General features: G+C 39.5%; 1 protein-coding gene across 1 annotated transcript in view; it reads right to left on the minus strand.

Moving 5' to 3' along the window:
* Window positions 1-12284, minus strand: part of FBXL4 (F-box and leucine-rich repeat protein 4) — a 52146-nt gene extending 39862 nt beyond the window's left edge. The window contains exons 1-2 of the mRNA XM_008938235.1: window positions 11776-12284; window positions 2229-2574 (exon numbers count right to left, since the gene is read on the minus strand). Of these exons, the coding sequence (XP_008936483.1) occupies window positions 2229-2574; window positions 11776-12284 (855 nt within the window). The remainder of the gene's footprint in view (window positions 1-2228; window positions 2575-11775) is intronic.
* Between the last annotated feature and the right edge of the window lie 6193 nt (window positions 12285-18477).

Below are 18477 nucleotides of genomic sequence, written 5' to 3' on the forward strand. Positions count from 1 at the left end.
TGCTAGTACACAAACAGTAAAGCAGAAAAGCACAATGAAGTACATGGAGGCAGAAGTTCATAGAAGTAACAGGACTACACAAATACTTCCTAAATTATAATCTTAATTTAATTAATCTGAGTAATCACATGGAACACAAAACAGACTAATTAGCAGGTAGTCTACTACAAAACAATTTACCCAGCCTTTTCAAACAAGACTTCCTAGATCTTAATAAAGCTTTCTTCTACAATTAACTTCTTTGAATGACTAAATACATATTCAATCTTTTTAAAAGTTATATAATTTAAGATGTTCTGAAATCAACTCCATCTTTGCAAAGTACTTCTTTACTTTCGTACTGATATACAACCACCAACAGCAGAATACACTGAATACTCTATGGAATCTGGGGAAAAAAAAAAATCCCACCACTAGAGCTAGCTCAGGGGGAAGTTATTCTCATTTATCTTTCCTCTGCAGCAACAAAAACCCCAAAGAAATTCCAGAACTGAAGAAGACTTAAAAGAGAAAATAAATACACAGGAGGAAGGTAAGAGTTGTTACATGCTCTTCCTCTCTCTCTCTTCTTTAGAGGCCCTGGTATAGGTTACTAGGGCACATGGTCACCCAAAACCAAAACACTGTTCCTGAAAGCACCCTGCAATCAGTGACAGCTCATCTCACCATCCTCCCTTGGCTTTCAAAAGCAAGTCTGATCTAAGCCACAGGCACTCTGAGCATTTGACGAGTTACCACAGCACACAACCACTTGCTTCTTTCACCAGACTGCAGTCCACTAAAGAGCAGAAGCAACCACGTCTCGGCCCAAGTCCAGAGGTCTAACCAGTAAGCAAAGGCTCCTTCCTACTAGGTACAAACCCAGTTTATTTCAGGAGAGGTGGAGACAAATGGTTCATCTCCCAATTCCTCCTCTAACTAGATTACTAGCTGCCATCAATGGCTAAACCCCACTGAGGATTTCCTTGCCTGCACACAATATTCAGCAATACTTCACAATCTCATTATACTGGAACTTACTGGAAGAAAATATTTATCTGTGCTGACTCTGAGCACACTTGCAACTGCCACACTGCCAGGGAATCTGAAGGTAGTTTCTTCAGAACTGTCTTCTTTGCTAATGATACAATAAAAAGTATCAAACTTCAAAACACAACAGTGTCCAGAAGTCTAGCTGTAACACTTTTTACCTGCACCCTGATTCAAAACTTACCTGGATTGAAGGTAATAATAATATGAAAATATTATGGCAGTTTCAACAACAAAGTTCTGGGGTTTAGTAAGAGTGATCATTGGTTTGGGCTGGAAGGTACCTTTAAAGGTCACCTAGTCCATCCTCCCTGCAATTACCAGGGACATTTTCAACCAGATCAAGTTGCTCAGTGCCCCATTCAATCCGACTGTCAACGTTTCCAGGGATGGGACATCTACCACCTCTGGACTGTAGAGGTGGTACCTTTGGGCAACCTGTTCTAGTGTTTCACCACCCTCATCATAAAAAATTTCTTCCTTGTATCTGGTCTAAATCTCCCTTCTTTTAGTTTATAACCATTACCCCTTGTCCTGTAACAACAAGCCCTGCTAAAAAAAAAAACTGTCCTCATCTTTCTTACAAGCCTCTGTTAAGTACTGAAAGGCCACAATAAGGTCTCCCTGGACTCTTCTCCAGGCTGAACACCCCAAATCCCTCAGCCTTTCCTCAAAGGAGAAGTGCTCCAGCCCTTTGATTATTTTTGTGGCCCTCCTCTGGTCCTCCTCCAACATGGTTTCAACAAGAAAATAGGCAAAGAAATGTTTAGCCTACTACACACTATTTGCACACCCAGATCTTGATTCAGTCTTTTCCCATCTCTTTCATTATATCTTCTTCATCAAGCATGAGGACTAAAACTACAGGAAAACTGCCAGAAGCTTTTAAGTTCAAGAGCTAGAAATTCAAAGCTAGAATAACTGGTGTAAAAACTGTGTGTGAATGGAGAGATTCTTGAGAAATAAAAATGCAGTAACTATGCAAATAGATGCAAAGAGGCTTGCTAACATCCATTCACGGGAGTAGAGAGACTTATAGAATTTGGGCATAAGTATACAATAACTGCAGGAGACTCACAAAAGAATGCAAGGAACTAACGGAAAAAAAAAACCAACAATCTTGACCAGTAGCCTATAAAGCACCTCTGCACCCTTAATGATCAAGACAAATACACTGAACATAAACCTGCCTTGCTTACCTCATAAGGCAGTTTATCAAAATATCCGTTAGTCGGCCATTCCCTGAGGGCAACAATGCTGAACTGGTTATTAAGGGTGTCCATCCCACAGTCACACTTTTCTTCATCCTCATCTTCATCAATATCATTCATATCAATCATTGAAGTCTTAAGTGAAAGCACAGGTCTCTCTTTCACACCATGTAGTACTACTGCATCCAGTTCAGTGTAGTAGTCCAAAAGAGAGCTGTTCACTTCCAGTCGGATTAAGTTGGTGGGAAAGTTTATCTGTTTGATACAAGGTGTGAACTGCCGAGCCTGAGGACCATTCACCTTCGTAGGTGCCTCGGACCATAGGACTTCCCATCTGTGAAAGAAAAATGGCATACAAGGACAGTATGGGGGTTAACATCAAAGCTACTAAAGCAATCCCTGAGCACAGGAAGAGTGCTTCTCTGTCAGGAGTATTTAACAAGTGGGAAACATGGTTGAAAAGGCAATGAAAATTCTGTTCTCCCTAGGTTTGGTAACCACCCTAAGGATGAATTTAATAGAGCTCACTAATTCACAACCTTAGTATATTTTCTCTGCATTGCTAACTGACGAAACAAGCTGTATAGTCAATAGTCACACCTGTGTTAGAGTACTGTTATCCATGCATGAGGTTTTCTAACATCCCACAGGTAAGGTAGTTGCAGCAAAGGGATTACAGATATGTTCACAATGATGCTCTAAGTATGCAGAGAACAGGTGTACCATGTAACTCAAATATACAGTCAGCTGACCTCTCATTTCCCACCAAAGCTTTTCACAAAAAAAAAAATTAAAAAAGAAAAAATCCCACAGCTCAGACTCTTATATCAAATCAGTTCAAATTCCAGAATTGCAAATTGTTAGATAGAAAATAATATAAACTTTATTTGATCCATCCAGGGAAGCAACCGTTCCTTTTAAAAATAATTCACTGTCAAATTACCAGAGAAAATAGAATCTGCACAGGTCCTTTGCAGAAAAAAACCCTACTCAACAGAAAAGTTTTTCTCCTTTTTGGTCCACTGATAGGAGGAGGTTCAGGGCAGGCACAGAGCTCCCATAAATACATCCTTACTCTCACAGTCAAACCTGCTGCTAATTGAGTAACCTGGAGGATCGAGTCATATTCATGACATCTTCAGTGCTCCCAAACTTTCCAAAAGGCCTGAAAATAGAAACATTTTATCTTCATGGGTCCTCACTCAGTGAATGGATTTCAGAGGTCCTTCAGTCACTGGTGCACATCTTTCCTCCTCAGGTTCAGTTCATTCCTGAAGAAGGACGCCTCCAGCAGCCACTGCTGCTACTCCATGTGACATGATGCTTACAGGGATCTCTGTATCCCATGTGCATAACCCAGACATTTCCAAATCTACTCCGTCTCTTCCTGATCACCCCAGTCCCAGCTTCAGCAACGTCTCTCAGGCTACTTGTTCTCTCACATGGGTCTCAAAGAAATGCTGTATCCGCTCCCCAGTACCTCAGCATCTCAGCTTTTCCTACCACATACCTCAACTCTGAACTTACCAAATATTATGCAATATTGACACATACTGCCAAACAGACAGGACAAAGAAAGAATTAAAAACAAACAAAACCAAATACCTTATTGTCCAGAACTAAATGCTTAAACTTTGTCCATCATGACAGGAATTAAAACACACATAAGGACTTTGATTAAAACACAGCATACAGTATAAATAAGGCTTAGAAGCTTGATATTTGCTACTATTTCAAGGATAGGAAAATTAACCTGTATTGGCTGAAACATCCATTTCACAATGGACATTTTCAGGTAAGCACAAGTAAACTTTCCTATCCCATATCATGCCACTCTCCAAAAATACCTTACAGTAGAATGGGAGGCCTGCAGAAGTCTTCTCTCCAAGGGGGAAAAAAAAAAGAAGTCATGAACTACAAACATACATGCAGGATTGGTGAATACATGGCACATCAGAAAGTACCAATGTATAAGAGCAGAAAATTCTACCCTAAGGTTAACAGGTTTTTTAAGAGGGACTCATTACTAAGAGAAGATTTCATTCATTTAGCAAATAAATGTCAAATCATGGCAAAAAGTAACAGACGTAGTCCCTCTGTCACACCCTCTCACACAGGTCGATTCCCTAAGCAAATACTTAATGTTGGCAATGCACATGACCTTTCTTGAAACACATCCAGATCACCATCTGACATTTTGCTTAGACACTTTCATATACCCACTCAAATGATCCTCAGGGAAACTCAAGGCTATTTTTTCACTAATTTAGCACACACTGGACCATCAACTTTTAACAGAATGTGTCTCAGTTATTGACTTCTCTTTTGGTGCCCTGAAGAGAGGATTATCTAGCAGCAGCAGAGCTCTGGAACAAGATAAGGCATCTGGAGATCTAGGTTCATCAAATTGCAGAGCAATAACCCCCTGTCAGCAAGCAGTGTCTCCAGTTTCCAGTCTTCGTAATAAACTAGAGAAATGAAAGACTTGCAACATGACTTTACAGTCTTGTGAAACTCCACATTACATCCCCACTGCTAATGAACAATGAGACTGGTGACTACTTTCCACTGCCCTTGTGGTATCGCTTTCTTGTCATCAACAGCCCACCAATCTAAATTTAAAAGGAGCAAGCTGTTGGTTTAGCTGCAAAATTGCAAGTCTATTAGGCCACTACTGCAACTGCAAGTGGTCTCTTCATCTAGGATGAGCACTTTTTGACATTTGAATGGGCTACATATAATCTGAATGGGAGTGAAGACTCCACAGTTGGAAATGGATTTCTACGAGGCCTCAGGAAGAACATTTCTCCTGTTCTGGAGCAACTTTTGCTATGGGCATTCATTTCAAGGCTCTTCAAAAGAAGGGCATTTTGACAGTCAGTCCTGGTTCCAGTGTGTGTACCAAAGTCAGCTTTGCTAATAAGGTTGCCTGAATTTGTTCCAAGCATAAGGTGCTTGATAAAGTATTTTAAACCAAAACAAAGAGAAACCAAATTCAAACAAACACCTGTAAAGAAGTCAAAGGAATTTTCCTTTCTGACCCTCCCTCCCCTCTGCTCCCTCTTTTGAGTTAATTAGGTAGCTCTCAAAAAATTAAACAGGGTCAAATGACTGATGGTAGGCCACTGTTTGTCCCCAAATCTTGCAGATACACAGTAATAACTGACCAAGGATGTTCCAATGAGAGTGCTTTGATAAGAAGGCTTTCAGCAGCAATGGGATAGAAAGCCTCGGCCTTTACATGGGCATGCAGAGCCTGTATGAGAGGCAGTAACACCTGCAACATTTTCTCTAGTGATTGAAGAAAATGAGGACTTTATGTGAAGTTTTTCCATACAGTTTTATTGCACTCAGTTTTCCGAGTAGATTTCTCTCTACCTCACGAAGCTAGCCAGGAACTCATTCTGCTCAAATTCATGATAGAAACAGACATACCATGTTTTAAAATTTTATTTTTTTTTTTTTTTTAAAAAAATCTCATTCTCCTTTCCTCTCCACAAAGGAAAATACAGCCTAGTGACTTTTAGGCTGAGAAACATCCTTGAAAGTTTTGTGTCAAATAAGAGCACATATTTAAGGCTTGTTTAATTTTTTATTGACCTAATGCTGTTGGAAAGCTCTTTAATGGCTAAGATGATGCCTGAGTAGATCTGGTTATTTCTGAAGAAAACATGTAATAAGAAAGACTCTTTGGAAAAGTAGCCCCTAGAAAAAGTAACCGGGTTTCTCTCCAGCAAGATAAGATTAAACTTCATCTGCTATCTTCTGAGATTTCTTGCATTATAAATAAAGCACTGCATGTGATTCAAGCCCCCCCAAAAAATAAATGTCCTGCCCCAAGAAACTTAACAGCTGTGTTAAAAGCCAGAAGAACGGAAAGTTTCATATAGACCAGTAAGGAGAACATAAGGAAATTCAGAGAATAATATGACCATGCCTTTGCTGAAATTGTAACTTCTGCAACAATTATAACCATCCTATGTGATTATAATACATCCCATCTGCTCTTATCCAAGCAAGCGCTCTGTAAATAATCTGTAGGCTACAGGTAAGGTCTCCTGCCTGCTAACATGCCAAGGATGCTTCAGCACACCAGGTTCAACGTAACCTGGAAAGTTCAGCCCTGGCCACAGCTGTGAGTTTGTAAATACAAAAGGAAGGGAAAACCACTCATGAGAACATTTTTAGAACCATTCAGATCAAGCTGATAAGCAGAGTTCACAGCAGTCTAATTAGTATGGGTGAATATGCAGCACATTTTCATTTCTACTTTGAGAGTTCAATTCTGAAATACCAGAGAGAGTAGACAGGACACCAAGAATGCTCAGGGCATTCAAAACAGCAAAAGATATTTCAAACAACTGCCCTGTCCACACAAGCTTTTTATGGGTTTCTCAAAAATGACTGTCCCCTCATGAGACCAGAATTCATTCTTCTGCGACAGTCATCTGGACAAGAAAAAGCTGCTCCCCTGAAGATGTCAAAACAAGTTATAAGTACGGATGCAAACAGCTAGAACTTGAGTTGTGTTATACATAGGTGAGATACAGCCCTGAAGGTCTCTTATCGCACTCTAATGTGTTGATGGTATCAGCAGTGTTTTGGGTGCCTTCATCTGAGATTCACAAGGAACAAAAGGTAGAGCAAAAGAACCATCTGAACATCACTCTACAAGCAAGAGACTCACGATATTTCACATCCAGTACACTGCCTTCCTGTTTTCACTTCCTTTGTCAGAAGGGGGGATTATTTTTTTTTTTTTTTAATCAAACATTTTAATCCATATCTTGGATGCCAGCAAACAAATCTGCTACATTGTCATCTGGATTTGTGCTGTACTGCCTAAATACAATGAGCATCCTAATGGAAAGAGAGGCAGCCTTTTACTTTGTGCATCTTCCTTAGCCTGCTCCTCTGGTTGCAGCAGCTTCTACCTCTACAGGCTCCAAGACCTTCAGAAAGAGCAAGGAAACTCACATGCAGCAAACACAGCTAAGCTAGGAAATACTGAGCCAAGTTGTTCATCTACAAATCAAACTTGGAATTTTGCTCAAAAGAGCATCTAGCAAAATTCTAAATGACATAAAAGAAATTAAATTACATAGAAATGAATGTTGGGAACACACAAGGCAAAATGGAACTGCTCCCAGCGACTCAAACAATGACGGTATCTCACCTGTGAAAAACAACCTAATCAGTGTTGCACTTTGTCTGTGGAAAACAAGAAAAAAATAATCACAAAACAATCTCCAATTGATTATAGAAGCAATCATCTCATTGTGGTAAAAACACATGCTATGAAACATAACCTCAAGCACTGCCACACATCCCAGGCTAGTTAGGAATCTCTGGTTTTGAGCTTTCATAAAAGCACGACTATGTGGCGTCACTATAATGTACACAAGAGAAACTGTCAAATTAAGTTTAAAAAAAAAAAACAAAACAAAACACACACAACAGAAGCAGAGCAGGGACCAGTTTTCTCTTTTATATTCCAAATTTTAAAAGCCAAGTTATTTTTGTAAAAGGAAAAAGTTCACAAACTTCCAAAAAACTTATTTCTAACTTGAAAGCTCCTATTTAAACACACACAAACTCTTTCAGTCTGACAGCAGCTAACTATTAGGAGTATTCAAATGTTTCAAAAGGGCTGACACCAAAGAAGACAGTAGGAATGGCTGAGAGTAAGACTCTGGGCAAACGAGGAGGAAAAAGAAACAGGCACGAAAACATTTTCCTCGTCAAAGAAGCTAACTATATCTTATCCATCTGTCTAATACACTATGAGAAACAGAGAAAATTCTCTTGGCTGGGTTCAGCTCACACCACTATCAGGTGCAGTGTTCCCATCAGGCCTGTGTGGAGCTCTGCCCCTTCCACCGGCTGCAGAGGGACTCATCGTTGTCACCAAACCCCAAGTACACAGAATGTGCACTACAGTACAAAACCTCAAGGCTACACTAGTACAAAAATCACAGTACAACACAGTATCAAAAAGGGAGGGATTTCTTCACCCCATAAGAACTGAGACTGTACATGCTATAATATTCCCTTAATGTCAGATTATTGATTTTTGCTTGGATTTTCTGCACTCAAAATAATTCATGTAACCAATTTGTAGATGGATACTCACATATGTTAGTACAGTTTAAGAAATTACCAAACGCCTCTCACCAGTCAAGGCGTAAGTGCACTAATGAAAATCACAAAAGGACTCTATGTGGAAAGACAGCAGTTCTCTGACACATTTTTTTACATCTATTTTATGCAGCAGAGAGTGATCTTCTGTGTTTAAAGCAGCAAAATAAGCAGAGGATAGAGAATCATGAAATTGCTAGAGGCTGGTTAAACCATAATGAAAACGCTTCAAATTATCTGTCGTGTTTTAAGCATCAGAATTATTTAGGAACAATTACATTCCGTTCTGAAAACTAAATGCTTATTCTGATTTCATGAGGAGCTGATCCCACCTCTAAAAAGGCTCTGAATAAAGCTGATCTGACTCAGTGTCATACAAAGCTGCAACTGATAGCAATATTTAATGCACTGGCAACAGGGAAGCATGACTAAACACCTCTTCCTGAACATCTGCATAACTTGTTCTTCCTTGCAACTGAAGCATAAAAGTGTGCAACAGAGCAACATGCTGGCCAACTATGAGGGCTATTTTTCCTACAAGAAGATATAAAGTCTCTTGAGCAAGAACTGCTGTACACCACGTCCTTACAGAACCTTTTGTAGGTTAGAAACTTTTGAACACACCAAAGTCTTGGAAGAGCTGATGTTTTAAATGTTACACAAAGAGATAAAAAAAAAAAGATTACTCAGCTGTAGTAGTATAATCCACTAAGCATAACATTTAAACAAGTCTCAACAGACTTTTTCCTCTCCACAGTTTTGACTCCACCATTAATTCGCCCTTTGCTTTATACCAAAGTTAAGAATTGGTGAACAGGAACCTTTCTAATGACTTGCCCTTTCTGCACTGCTGTTCAGAAAGAAACAGATACAGAGTCGGCAGATAAAACAAAGCAGCACTTAGTTTTTTAGGTAATAAGGTGATTTAAAATTGAATATTAAAATAGTCAGAAGAGGAAAACAAAGGTGTAAGTGCCCTTCAGCTAACTTGGACATGGCCTTTTTTAACAGCAGGAAATAGCATGGCAGTTCTCCATGTGCAAAACATCAGCTAAACATAATCATCAGAGATTATCAGCAGCATTCCATTTTCAAAGAAATAATGCTTAGCTGACATCTCAGAGAATTTTTAGAATGGAAAACAAGGGACCAAAAACTGGAGCAGAAAAGAGACTGCATTCTTGCAGCTCCTCATATTCCCCTCATGAAGGTGAGAAAATGAACAGAGAAAAAACACTGAGTATCTCACGTAGAGAAAGAGTTCCTTCACCTCGCCTTCAGGACACTGTGCATAAGACATGTTTCTCTCCTTTGGAGGAAAGGAGAAAAACCAAATGTGCAGCTCTGAACAGACAAGTCCTGCTGAGAATGTATAAGCCAAAAAAAAAAAAAAAAAAAAGTCCCTCAAACACTTCTCTAGCATCAAGACTGTCAAGTACTGAAGATGCAGCATGGACAACTGTTCTGAGGCTCCTTGAGAGATCAGAAGAACTGTCTCCTAACCAAAAATGTTGTTAGCCTAGGCAGGCAGAATAGCAGATACTCTTGCCTACAGACTAAAAATCAAGGTCCTACAGAAACTTCATCTTTTTTATGAAAAAAGGAAAGCCTGAGCTCTCACTCTGACCACATCCCAAGAGGAGTCATAAAGCACATTCCAAAAAGTTTTATATTAGGATTTTCACTTCCATCTTCTTTTAGTTCTCTGAACAGTTTTCCTTTTTTTTTAATGCACCTTCCTAAATATCTCCTTCATTCTAATTTATTGAGCTTTCCTTCAACACTTCTTGGTCTTTACACAAAACTAAAAAAAGTGTATCATTTTATGAACCAAAACCTAAACAGACATTTTATAAAATAGCATTAGCTTACTACTCAGTGTTATATCCTTGTATTGCCCTGCAGCACACTATCTATTACTCTAATGCTATATTATCAGTTGCAGATTTTACTTCTTTATTTTATGATGTAGCACAGATTTACAAAGAGATTATTTCTGCATCATAAAATAAAAAAAGTTAAATGAAAGTTCAGAGTAATTGACCAAAAGTAATTTCACATTACATTCTAAGTTCAGAAGTGTTAAAAACTGCCTTTACCACACATCACCCTAAAAATAAGTTCTGTATTACAGTGCCAAAATCTCTCCCACTTCTGAAGCCAGGTGGCCTATTATTATTAATTTGACCTATTCAGATTCATTGAATTCAGATGTTTACTTTAGAGCTATACAGTGTATACCCATTAGAAAGCTGTAAAACAAACAACTGCACTAGGTGATTTCTAGATGTTTTGAATAAACATTGATGTTCTAGTATTAAGAAGCACAGGGTACTAAGAATTAGAAGTCTGCTTTTTAACTGTAACTGTAAAAGACAGGTCAGGGAAAAAACACCCAGCACCCAAGCTAACACTGCTTATACCACCAAAGTGTGCATTTTAAAGCAACACAGTATTTGTTGGCACATTATTTGCTACAGGATACATTTTGTTAAGTATTTCTTCTATCAGTTCTCCTTTCCTTTATGGGTTTGGTATCATTTCACAGCTTTACCTATACAGAATACTTTTGTTGCATATTCTGATAGCTTTTCCCAAAGTTTTTCCCCACTGTGTGCTCTTATCTGTTCCCCTCCTCCTTCCATTTCTATTTCTTCATCTCCTCACTAAGAGCTTCACACCCCACACGCAATGTATTTCTTCATTATCTCACCATTTCCCACATGCCCATCCTCCTTCCCGTGCAACCAGAATTTCATCAGGAATTCCTACTCTGAGGAACACCAACAGGATCAAGTCACCTTCTTCTAGTCTGTGAAGCAAACGTGAAGTGCAGCTCACACCCTCTCATCAGACCAAAAACTAAGATCAGACAAAGATAAAACATCACCTTTTGTCCAACTGTTTTGTGCCTGGTTTTGGCCTCATTTCCACAAGAATTGTTATAGTGCCTGACTGTACTACACATACAATTTAACACAAAAACAGAGAAGAAAGTTTACGGCTCCTTGAAGCTGGACAACACCGCAACATGAATCCTCAGCCTCTACTACACAATCTGCTTTTCTTTTTGGAGAAAGACAAGAACTCAGAACTGCCATTTCAAAAGTGATTTTTGTACATACATAATTATTGCTCATAAAAATTCCAGTACAAAAACTATCATCACAGAAACTAAATTGGATATTAGGACCTGCATTAATTCCTACCAGAAAATCCACATCTCTGAAGTTGCAATAAAAAACATGTCACCACAGTTCTAAAAAAGCGCACAAATTCACAAAACATTAGTGGGTCAGATACAAAACAGAGCAATACTAGGAAGTAAAGTTTGGGAAACAGCACTATTTGTAACATTTAACATATTGAATAAAGAGGAAAAAAAAAAATAAATTACCTTACTTCAACTGGTGGATTTTGTGAGTAAGGATTTGCAGAGCATGCCAAAATCCTGACCACAGCTCCAGGATGATACGTTTCCAGGATGTGCACTGCAGTGGGATAAACTGGTTCTTCAAAAGCGAGTTCCACGTAGTCCTGGCTACAGAAAGTGGTCGGTGTCCTCCTGAACGGCAGCCGGGCGCTGGGGCAACGATCCCACCAGGTCCCGTAAGTTCGGAAGACGGCAGTCTGGGTAAAGTCACCAGAACTAGGGTACACGTTGGGGATACCTGCTAAATTCCACATGGTGTATGACATGCTGTTCTCACTACCATAGTGAGAGCTGAAATCCAGCACTTCTTTGGCATACTGAACTATTTCGACGTTGACGGGTAAGGCTCGGGTGTTGGCCTCGATGGCCCTGCGGCTGTTCATCTCCCCCCGCGTGGCTGTCCTAGCTCGGCGCCGAAGGCACATGTAGTAGAACATGCTCAGGACTGTTAACATGGGAAACACTGGTGGCATCGAGATAGTATTTAGGAAGATGTGGAAGGTCAGGAGTCCGTAATGAGGTGCATTAACTCCTTGTGGTGTTTTGGAAAAGAGCTGATAAAACAGAATGAATAAACATAGTGAGCAGATAAAACATGCTTAGAAAGAAAGCCGTAGTCTTCTCAATACCCTCTTAAATAAAGTACTACAACTGAAACAATGACCTATTGCATTTTATGTTAAGACAATTATTTCGTTGGTGGCTAACAAGTGTGGCTTTCCATTTACTGTGTTTAAAAACAGATTATGAAGGAACATTAACCAAAACTAGCCCTCGAGCAACAAAACAACTAATGGTTAAATTAAGCATTATTTTCAGGGATTTATTAAGAGAAAAAAAATCTTTCACTGACTTATGGAAATGAAATCAAGTATGAAATGAGATCTGGCCCTTGCAGTAAGCAACTGTAGAAGAGTATCTGAAGGTACAGAAAAAATTAGCAGTAGTATAGTTTTGAAATACTTAAACTAAAACTGACTTTTAAACAAAGTACTCGAGTACCTAGTCGGGCTGCAGCACTACACAACTCAACAAAACCGAAGCTACTTCATTGCTTATATTTTTCAGTAAAACTTCTCCCAGACCAAATTAGCTCATTTAAAACTAGCTCAAGTATACCTACAGTATATTATAAACTGTAGAGTAAATACATCCTTCAAAGACAGCCCATACAGAAAGTTGGACAGCTACTCCAGTGAATTGTTTCCTCTAATTTGTTCCCACACTTTGTGATGGTTTTAAGAGTAAAAAGAAAGAGTTTGGGGCAGTTAATCCAAACCAAAAACTTAACCCACTGCTTCCTGTATCAGAGCACTAGCCTGAAGCTGAATCACAAAAATAACGTCTTTACCCTTTGAAGTTGTCCATGACAGCATTCACCAATGATAGAAGGGTCACCAGCCTCCTGAAGGATGCTCAGAATTCATTAATGACATCATCTTCCTTTAAGCCAAGCAACAAAGTAAGTCTTCAAAATTGGAGTCCTGGCATGAAAAGTCCCCACAAAAAGCATTTTACTTCTGGTAAGAGAAAATACTTTCCTTTATGTAACAATTCAGTTATACACAAAATGTACTAGATTTACACATCACCAGGCCACCTAAAAAATCAACACAAAACATACTAATAATTGAGGATACTGATGTGTTTTACGCAGCTGCCATACCCGACCCACCAACAACAGACCACATCAAATCACAAGTGAAAACAAATAAGCAGATTTAGCAATTAGAAAAACCAAATTAAAGGTTTACTAAAATTTTCTATTTACAACAGTGAAGAAATATTTACAGATGAATGTTGTCTTCAGGACACAGAAGGGCTGTATCATATTCCCTACTAATAAAAATCCTCTTACATGTACGCTTGCCCCATATTTACCAGCTACTCCATACCTGCGTGATGTAAACTGTTAGATTTACCAACACAATAAAATGAGGAACGTATTCTCTGATTTTGGCTAGCAGTACACAACACACTTGAGCAGTAACAGAGCACTCCAGAACTCTCATCCTCCAGTACCACAAACTGGCCTTTTAATTAATTTCTTCATCAGCTTTACTGGAAAAGAACATGGAGTAATGCCCATAATCCGTTAGAAGCAAAACCAGGGATGACTAAGCAAGTCTCAAAATAGAATAAATATTCCTTGAACAGCCTGTACTGGAGTCGCTGGTTAGTTTATCACAGGGTACATACTGTGGTAACAACTAAACCAACTGAGGTGGCTCTTCCATTGCAGAAGACTCATCAAACAACAACAAACATGAAGTCTCACATTGCCTGGCAGACAAACCACGTATTTAACATTTTCAATGGGTACAAGTGAGACCATACTTTATATTTTTCGGAAGCATAAGCTTCAAGTAAGGTAAATAATTACACAAAAGGAGACAAATAAAAGTGACTTTTCTGTGCCTGCCTCTATATAAATCTCCTGTGTGTGTTTCCTGGGTAAACTGCTTGTGTCTCATAGTCACAAAATGCACAGAGATGTACAAACAGCCCTCTTTCACCTGAACATTGCCAAAAAGAAAGTGTTTGTGGTAACAGATAAGGACAGGCTCCACTATTTGACCCTCCTACTAGTGACAGCAATGAAGTTTACTAACAAAGTGTTCAGTTTCCACTTTCTTGCTTCTTCTTTTATTAGCTTTTTGTTTAGTTGCTGTCTTTCATTCAGCTTCACATGCTGACATAGCTGTCAACAACATGAACCACTCCTGACATTCGGTGCAGAAGGGAAAGCATAAGATGGTATGTTGGATCTACTTCAAGCTCTCCTGCAATGCCAAAACCCAACAATATCACATTTCACCCAGACATCCTGTTGCATTATCTTTAAGAAAAGGTGCTGGGAAAAAAAACCAGCACAACCCTCAGTCTTTTCTCCTTAAAAAAAAAAAAAAAAAAAGAAAAGAAACCCCCATAAACACACAAAACAACTCTAAACTGAAAATTGTTAACTTTTCAGGATGGAGCTCCAGTAAGATGCAAGTGAAAATTATAAATATATTCTCCTTCTGGATTTTTCCCGCTTAAAAAGAAAGATCTATTTACAGAATATGCCAACAGACACTAAACTTCAACAAACTTACTGCTGTCAAGCCCTGGAATCACGTGTAGACCAGCATATACACCAGCTTCTAATCAAAATTTCACTGATTAATATGACTTGAAGGCTGCTCCATGAAAATTACAGCTTTACAGAGCTCAATTTTAAGACTCATTCAGCTGAGGCACTTCAAGATCAGGTGTGAATCACTGACACAGGCATCCTGTGTAGCTTCACTGCACTGCAAACTCTAGACTTGCAGCCCAGAGCACTTGAGGCACTGGTGTAAAATCCAGTCGCGCTCCCCAACGGCTTGCCAAAGAGCAACATCAGAGCCGCACCTCAACCAGCCAGCCTGTTTCAGTCAGGTCTAACAGAGCAGGTAGCCTGAAATCACGCTGCAGAGCTTCCATTAGCAGAAACATTCACGTGGCCTGTTCCCCCCTACCAATAAAAGCTGTGAGAATTTGATACCCTCAAGACTGACCACTTTGACAGTTCCAGCTGACATCAGTCAGCAAGTTCATATGTTAAGTGGGGAGAAGCAAGGCAGAGCATACAGCTTTCAGAAAATAAATATTAGTCTAAAAACAATGCGAGTGAAAGAAAATTACTTTGAAAGACTTAAAAGTAATACAGGATTTAGTAGTTTATAACAAGAAAGAGGAAATTGAAAACTATTGTAAAGGAAGGATAAGCAAGCATGAGGACTACAATAGAAACAGAAACTCTTGGCATTTTAAAATAAGCATTAAGAATTGTGTGTAGTTAAATGAAAAACTGCTTAGGAGTTTGAAGGATAATAAGCTAGTGAAAGAACTACAGTAAGTACAGACCAGTAGGGCCAGATGATATAGCGAGATTTTTTCCAGACACTACCAGAGGTCAGGCTGATTTCAAATTACATGAATCTAACTTTGCAAAAAAGACAAAAATGCAGACTCACACCTATGCAAAGCATTGAGATAAACAGCTCTGGAGCAGAGCAGTTCATGTACGTGCAAAGTTTACGCAGAAAACTCCTCTCTTTTCCAAACTGCTTGATTACTTTTAAGAGATCCATTTGGGCCTATGCAACTTTACATTCTGACCTCTGGTAGCATCTTTGGCCTGTTGGATGCTATTTTTTTCTTTTGTGCAGACATAATTATGCCAAAGCAAAGCTTAATAAAGGCTTCTTTTAAATGTATCTTACTATCTTCCTCCCAAACAGCAGCCTTCTACTCATCTTCTTTTATTTGGTGTCTTCCATATCATCATTTTTTTCTGTCAAGATACCATTAAATGGACTGAAATGATGCTATTAAGTACCAGGACTTTCAGCAGCAAACACAGAGCAGGACATTAATGTTAAGTTAGAAACATGCTATGAACACAGAGTGATGCTGTGAGGGGCTGTCCTACACCTACACATCCATTCTGTGCTTCCAGCCTGTATCCCATCCTCAGTCTCTCTTGGGGCTGCCCAAGCTCTGCTCCCCCACTTCATGCCCTACAGAAACCCATCCCTTTCTGCCCCGCAGCTACCTCTCCAGCCTGCACTGCTGGGGTAACAGATGAGTCCTGGGGCTCGTCCAGCCAGGCACCAACTACCGCTGCAAGCAAGTGTAGTTTTCAGCCTGTGAATTTCCCCAAAACAACTCACTGCCCGTTAACATGAAGTCAGTGCTGGCTCAGGGCAGGAAGACTACAAGACCCCCTGGCCAGACCAGCTCAAAGAGCCACGGAAGTCTTACCTCTGGTTTTACAAGACAGGACTCTGGAGAACCAGACTGGACTAGATCTGGAATAAAACTTTCCTAAGAGAGAGAGATGCACCTTCTTTCAAAATACATTAGAGTCCACCACATTATTCACCATTTCTCCCATTCATATCATTATTTAATTGACAACTATTTCAATTATATGGGCAAATTCCCTTTTTCTATTATGATTAACTCTTCTTCCCTTTGTGGTATACATACTTCTAAGACTTCTAAGATTGTAATTCACTATTTACTTCTTTCAAACACAACACATGTTGGTAATGGAGAGTATTTTACAGTTTTGTATAGATTTCATGGAAACAGGCACTATTTAAACTAAAACATTCAAAAGCATTAGATCTCTTCAGTCTATTTTGTCTCTTTTCACAGGAAGTTCACACACACAAATCTATTTTCCAGCTTCTGAGCAACCCATCCTGTTAATGATTACTGTACCTATTCATTTTGGTCGCTTTTGCAAGTGCAGCTCCCTAGTATTCAGAGTTTCATCCTGTGAGAGCAGAAACAGGACACAGTTACCTATTCACCAACCAGATTGCTGAGAAAAGGTGGGAAATAAGCAGAAAAATACTAGGCATTTGGAAGGGCTGCAAAGTGAAGGATGCGTGTAAAAATGTAACAAGTAACAGAGATTAGACAGAAAAAATAAAAAGCCATATTTCATCCCTGGCAATGCACGTGTGGCACAGGGGTTTGCACCACTTCAAGAGAAGCAAATGTTGTACACACAAGTCATGTACACACCAGGTTTGACTTTTAAAGGCAGAAAGGTTATAATTCCTCTTTACACCAGCTCCGCTAATCTCACGCTTGGGAGTACTGTGTAGAGTTTTCTTTCATTTGACTATAAAAGAAACAGCAACATTGACAAATCACGAAGAACATACAAGTGACAAAAACAATAGCTTGTATTCTCTCTGAAGAAAGATTAATGCAATTTAATATACCCATCTTAGATAAAAGATGGTAAATGGGAAATCTCTTAATTAGCTTTGTACACTAACACACAGAGGAATTACTGGGTCCTTACATTAGAGGCTAAGCCAGAGTATTTTTACCACAGGTTAGCAATTCTCGCTGTTAACTACCTACATTATACCAACACCTACATTCAACTTTTTGAAGCTACAAGCTAATATTAATTAAAAATTAATAAGCCCTTACAGCATGCTTTAAACTCGGGGCCCCTCCTGCTGTGTTTGATCCCGTAACGTTTTCCAGCACTAGAATCGGGGCCATTTCACACATTTGCAACTTGTAAATTTATAATTTGAAAAAAAAAAAATTGCAACTATGACAGTGCTGGCTATTTAAAGTCTTGCTGGTGCTGCTGTCATGAGCATGAGAACATACAAGACTATAAGAACTTCAAATTACTTCGATTGCCTGTTCCTTCCTGCCAGGACCAGAATCCACTGCACCGTGCAACACGGCAGCGTAACAAAAACAAAAGTTCCCCATGCAGCTACTCCAGGCGACCACCCTGCCTTCTGGAGGTTGCCTTCACACATCACAGAAACTGTTTTTCAATAAATTATCAGGCAGACCCTTTTAAAAATTACTCGTTCTACACAAAGCTTAGGCTCAGCAGCATTATGCCACTTCATTTTGACCAGCTGCCCTTCCAGCTACTGTGACACTCTCCTCCCTGTGGAAAAAACATGAGTATCTCTACTGAATGCTACTCGCAATAAGCAATTCGAGGGCATTTGTCCTCTCGTTTTTGTCTTCCGTGTTGCACTAGCTCTCCACACAGCCGCTCTGTGTAGCGTGCGCTGTCAGCCGCCTCCTTCCCGCGCTGCTGGGTCAGGCACGTGGTCACCGCCCGCTCTCACCCGCCTGCCT

Source organism: Merops nubicus, unplaced genomic scaffold (assembly GCF_000691845.1).
Source record: "Merops nubicus isolate BGI_N331 unplaced genomic scaffold, ASM69184v1 scaffold6844, whole genome shotgun sequence".
In the NCBI taxonomy this organism is placed as follows: Eukaryota; Metazoa; Chordata; class Aves; order Coraciiformes; family Meropidae; genus Merops; species Merops nubicus.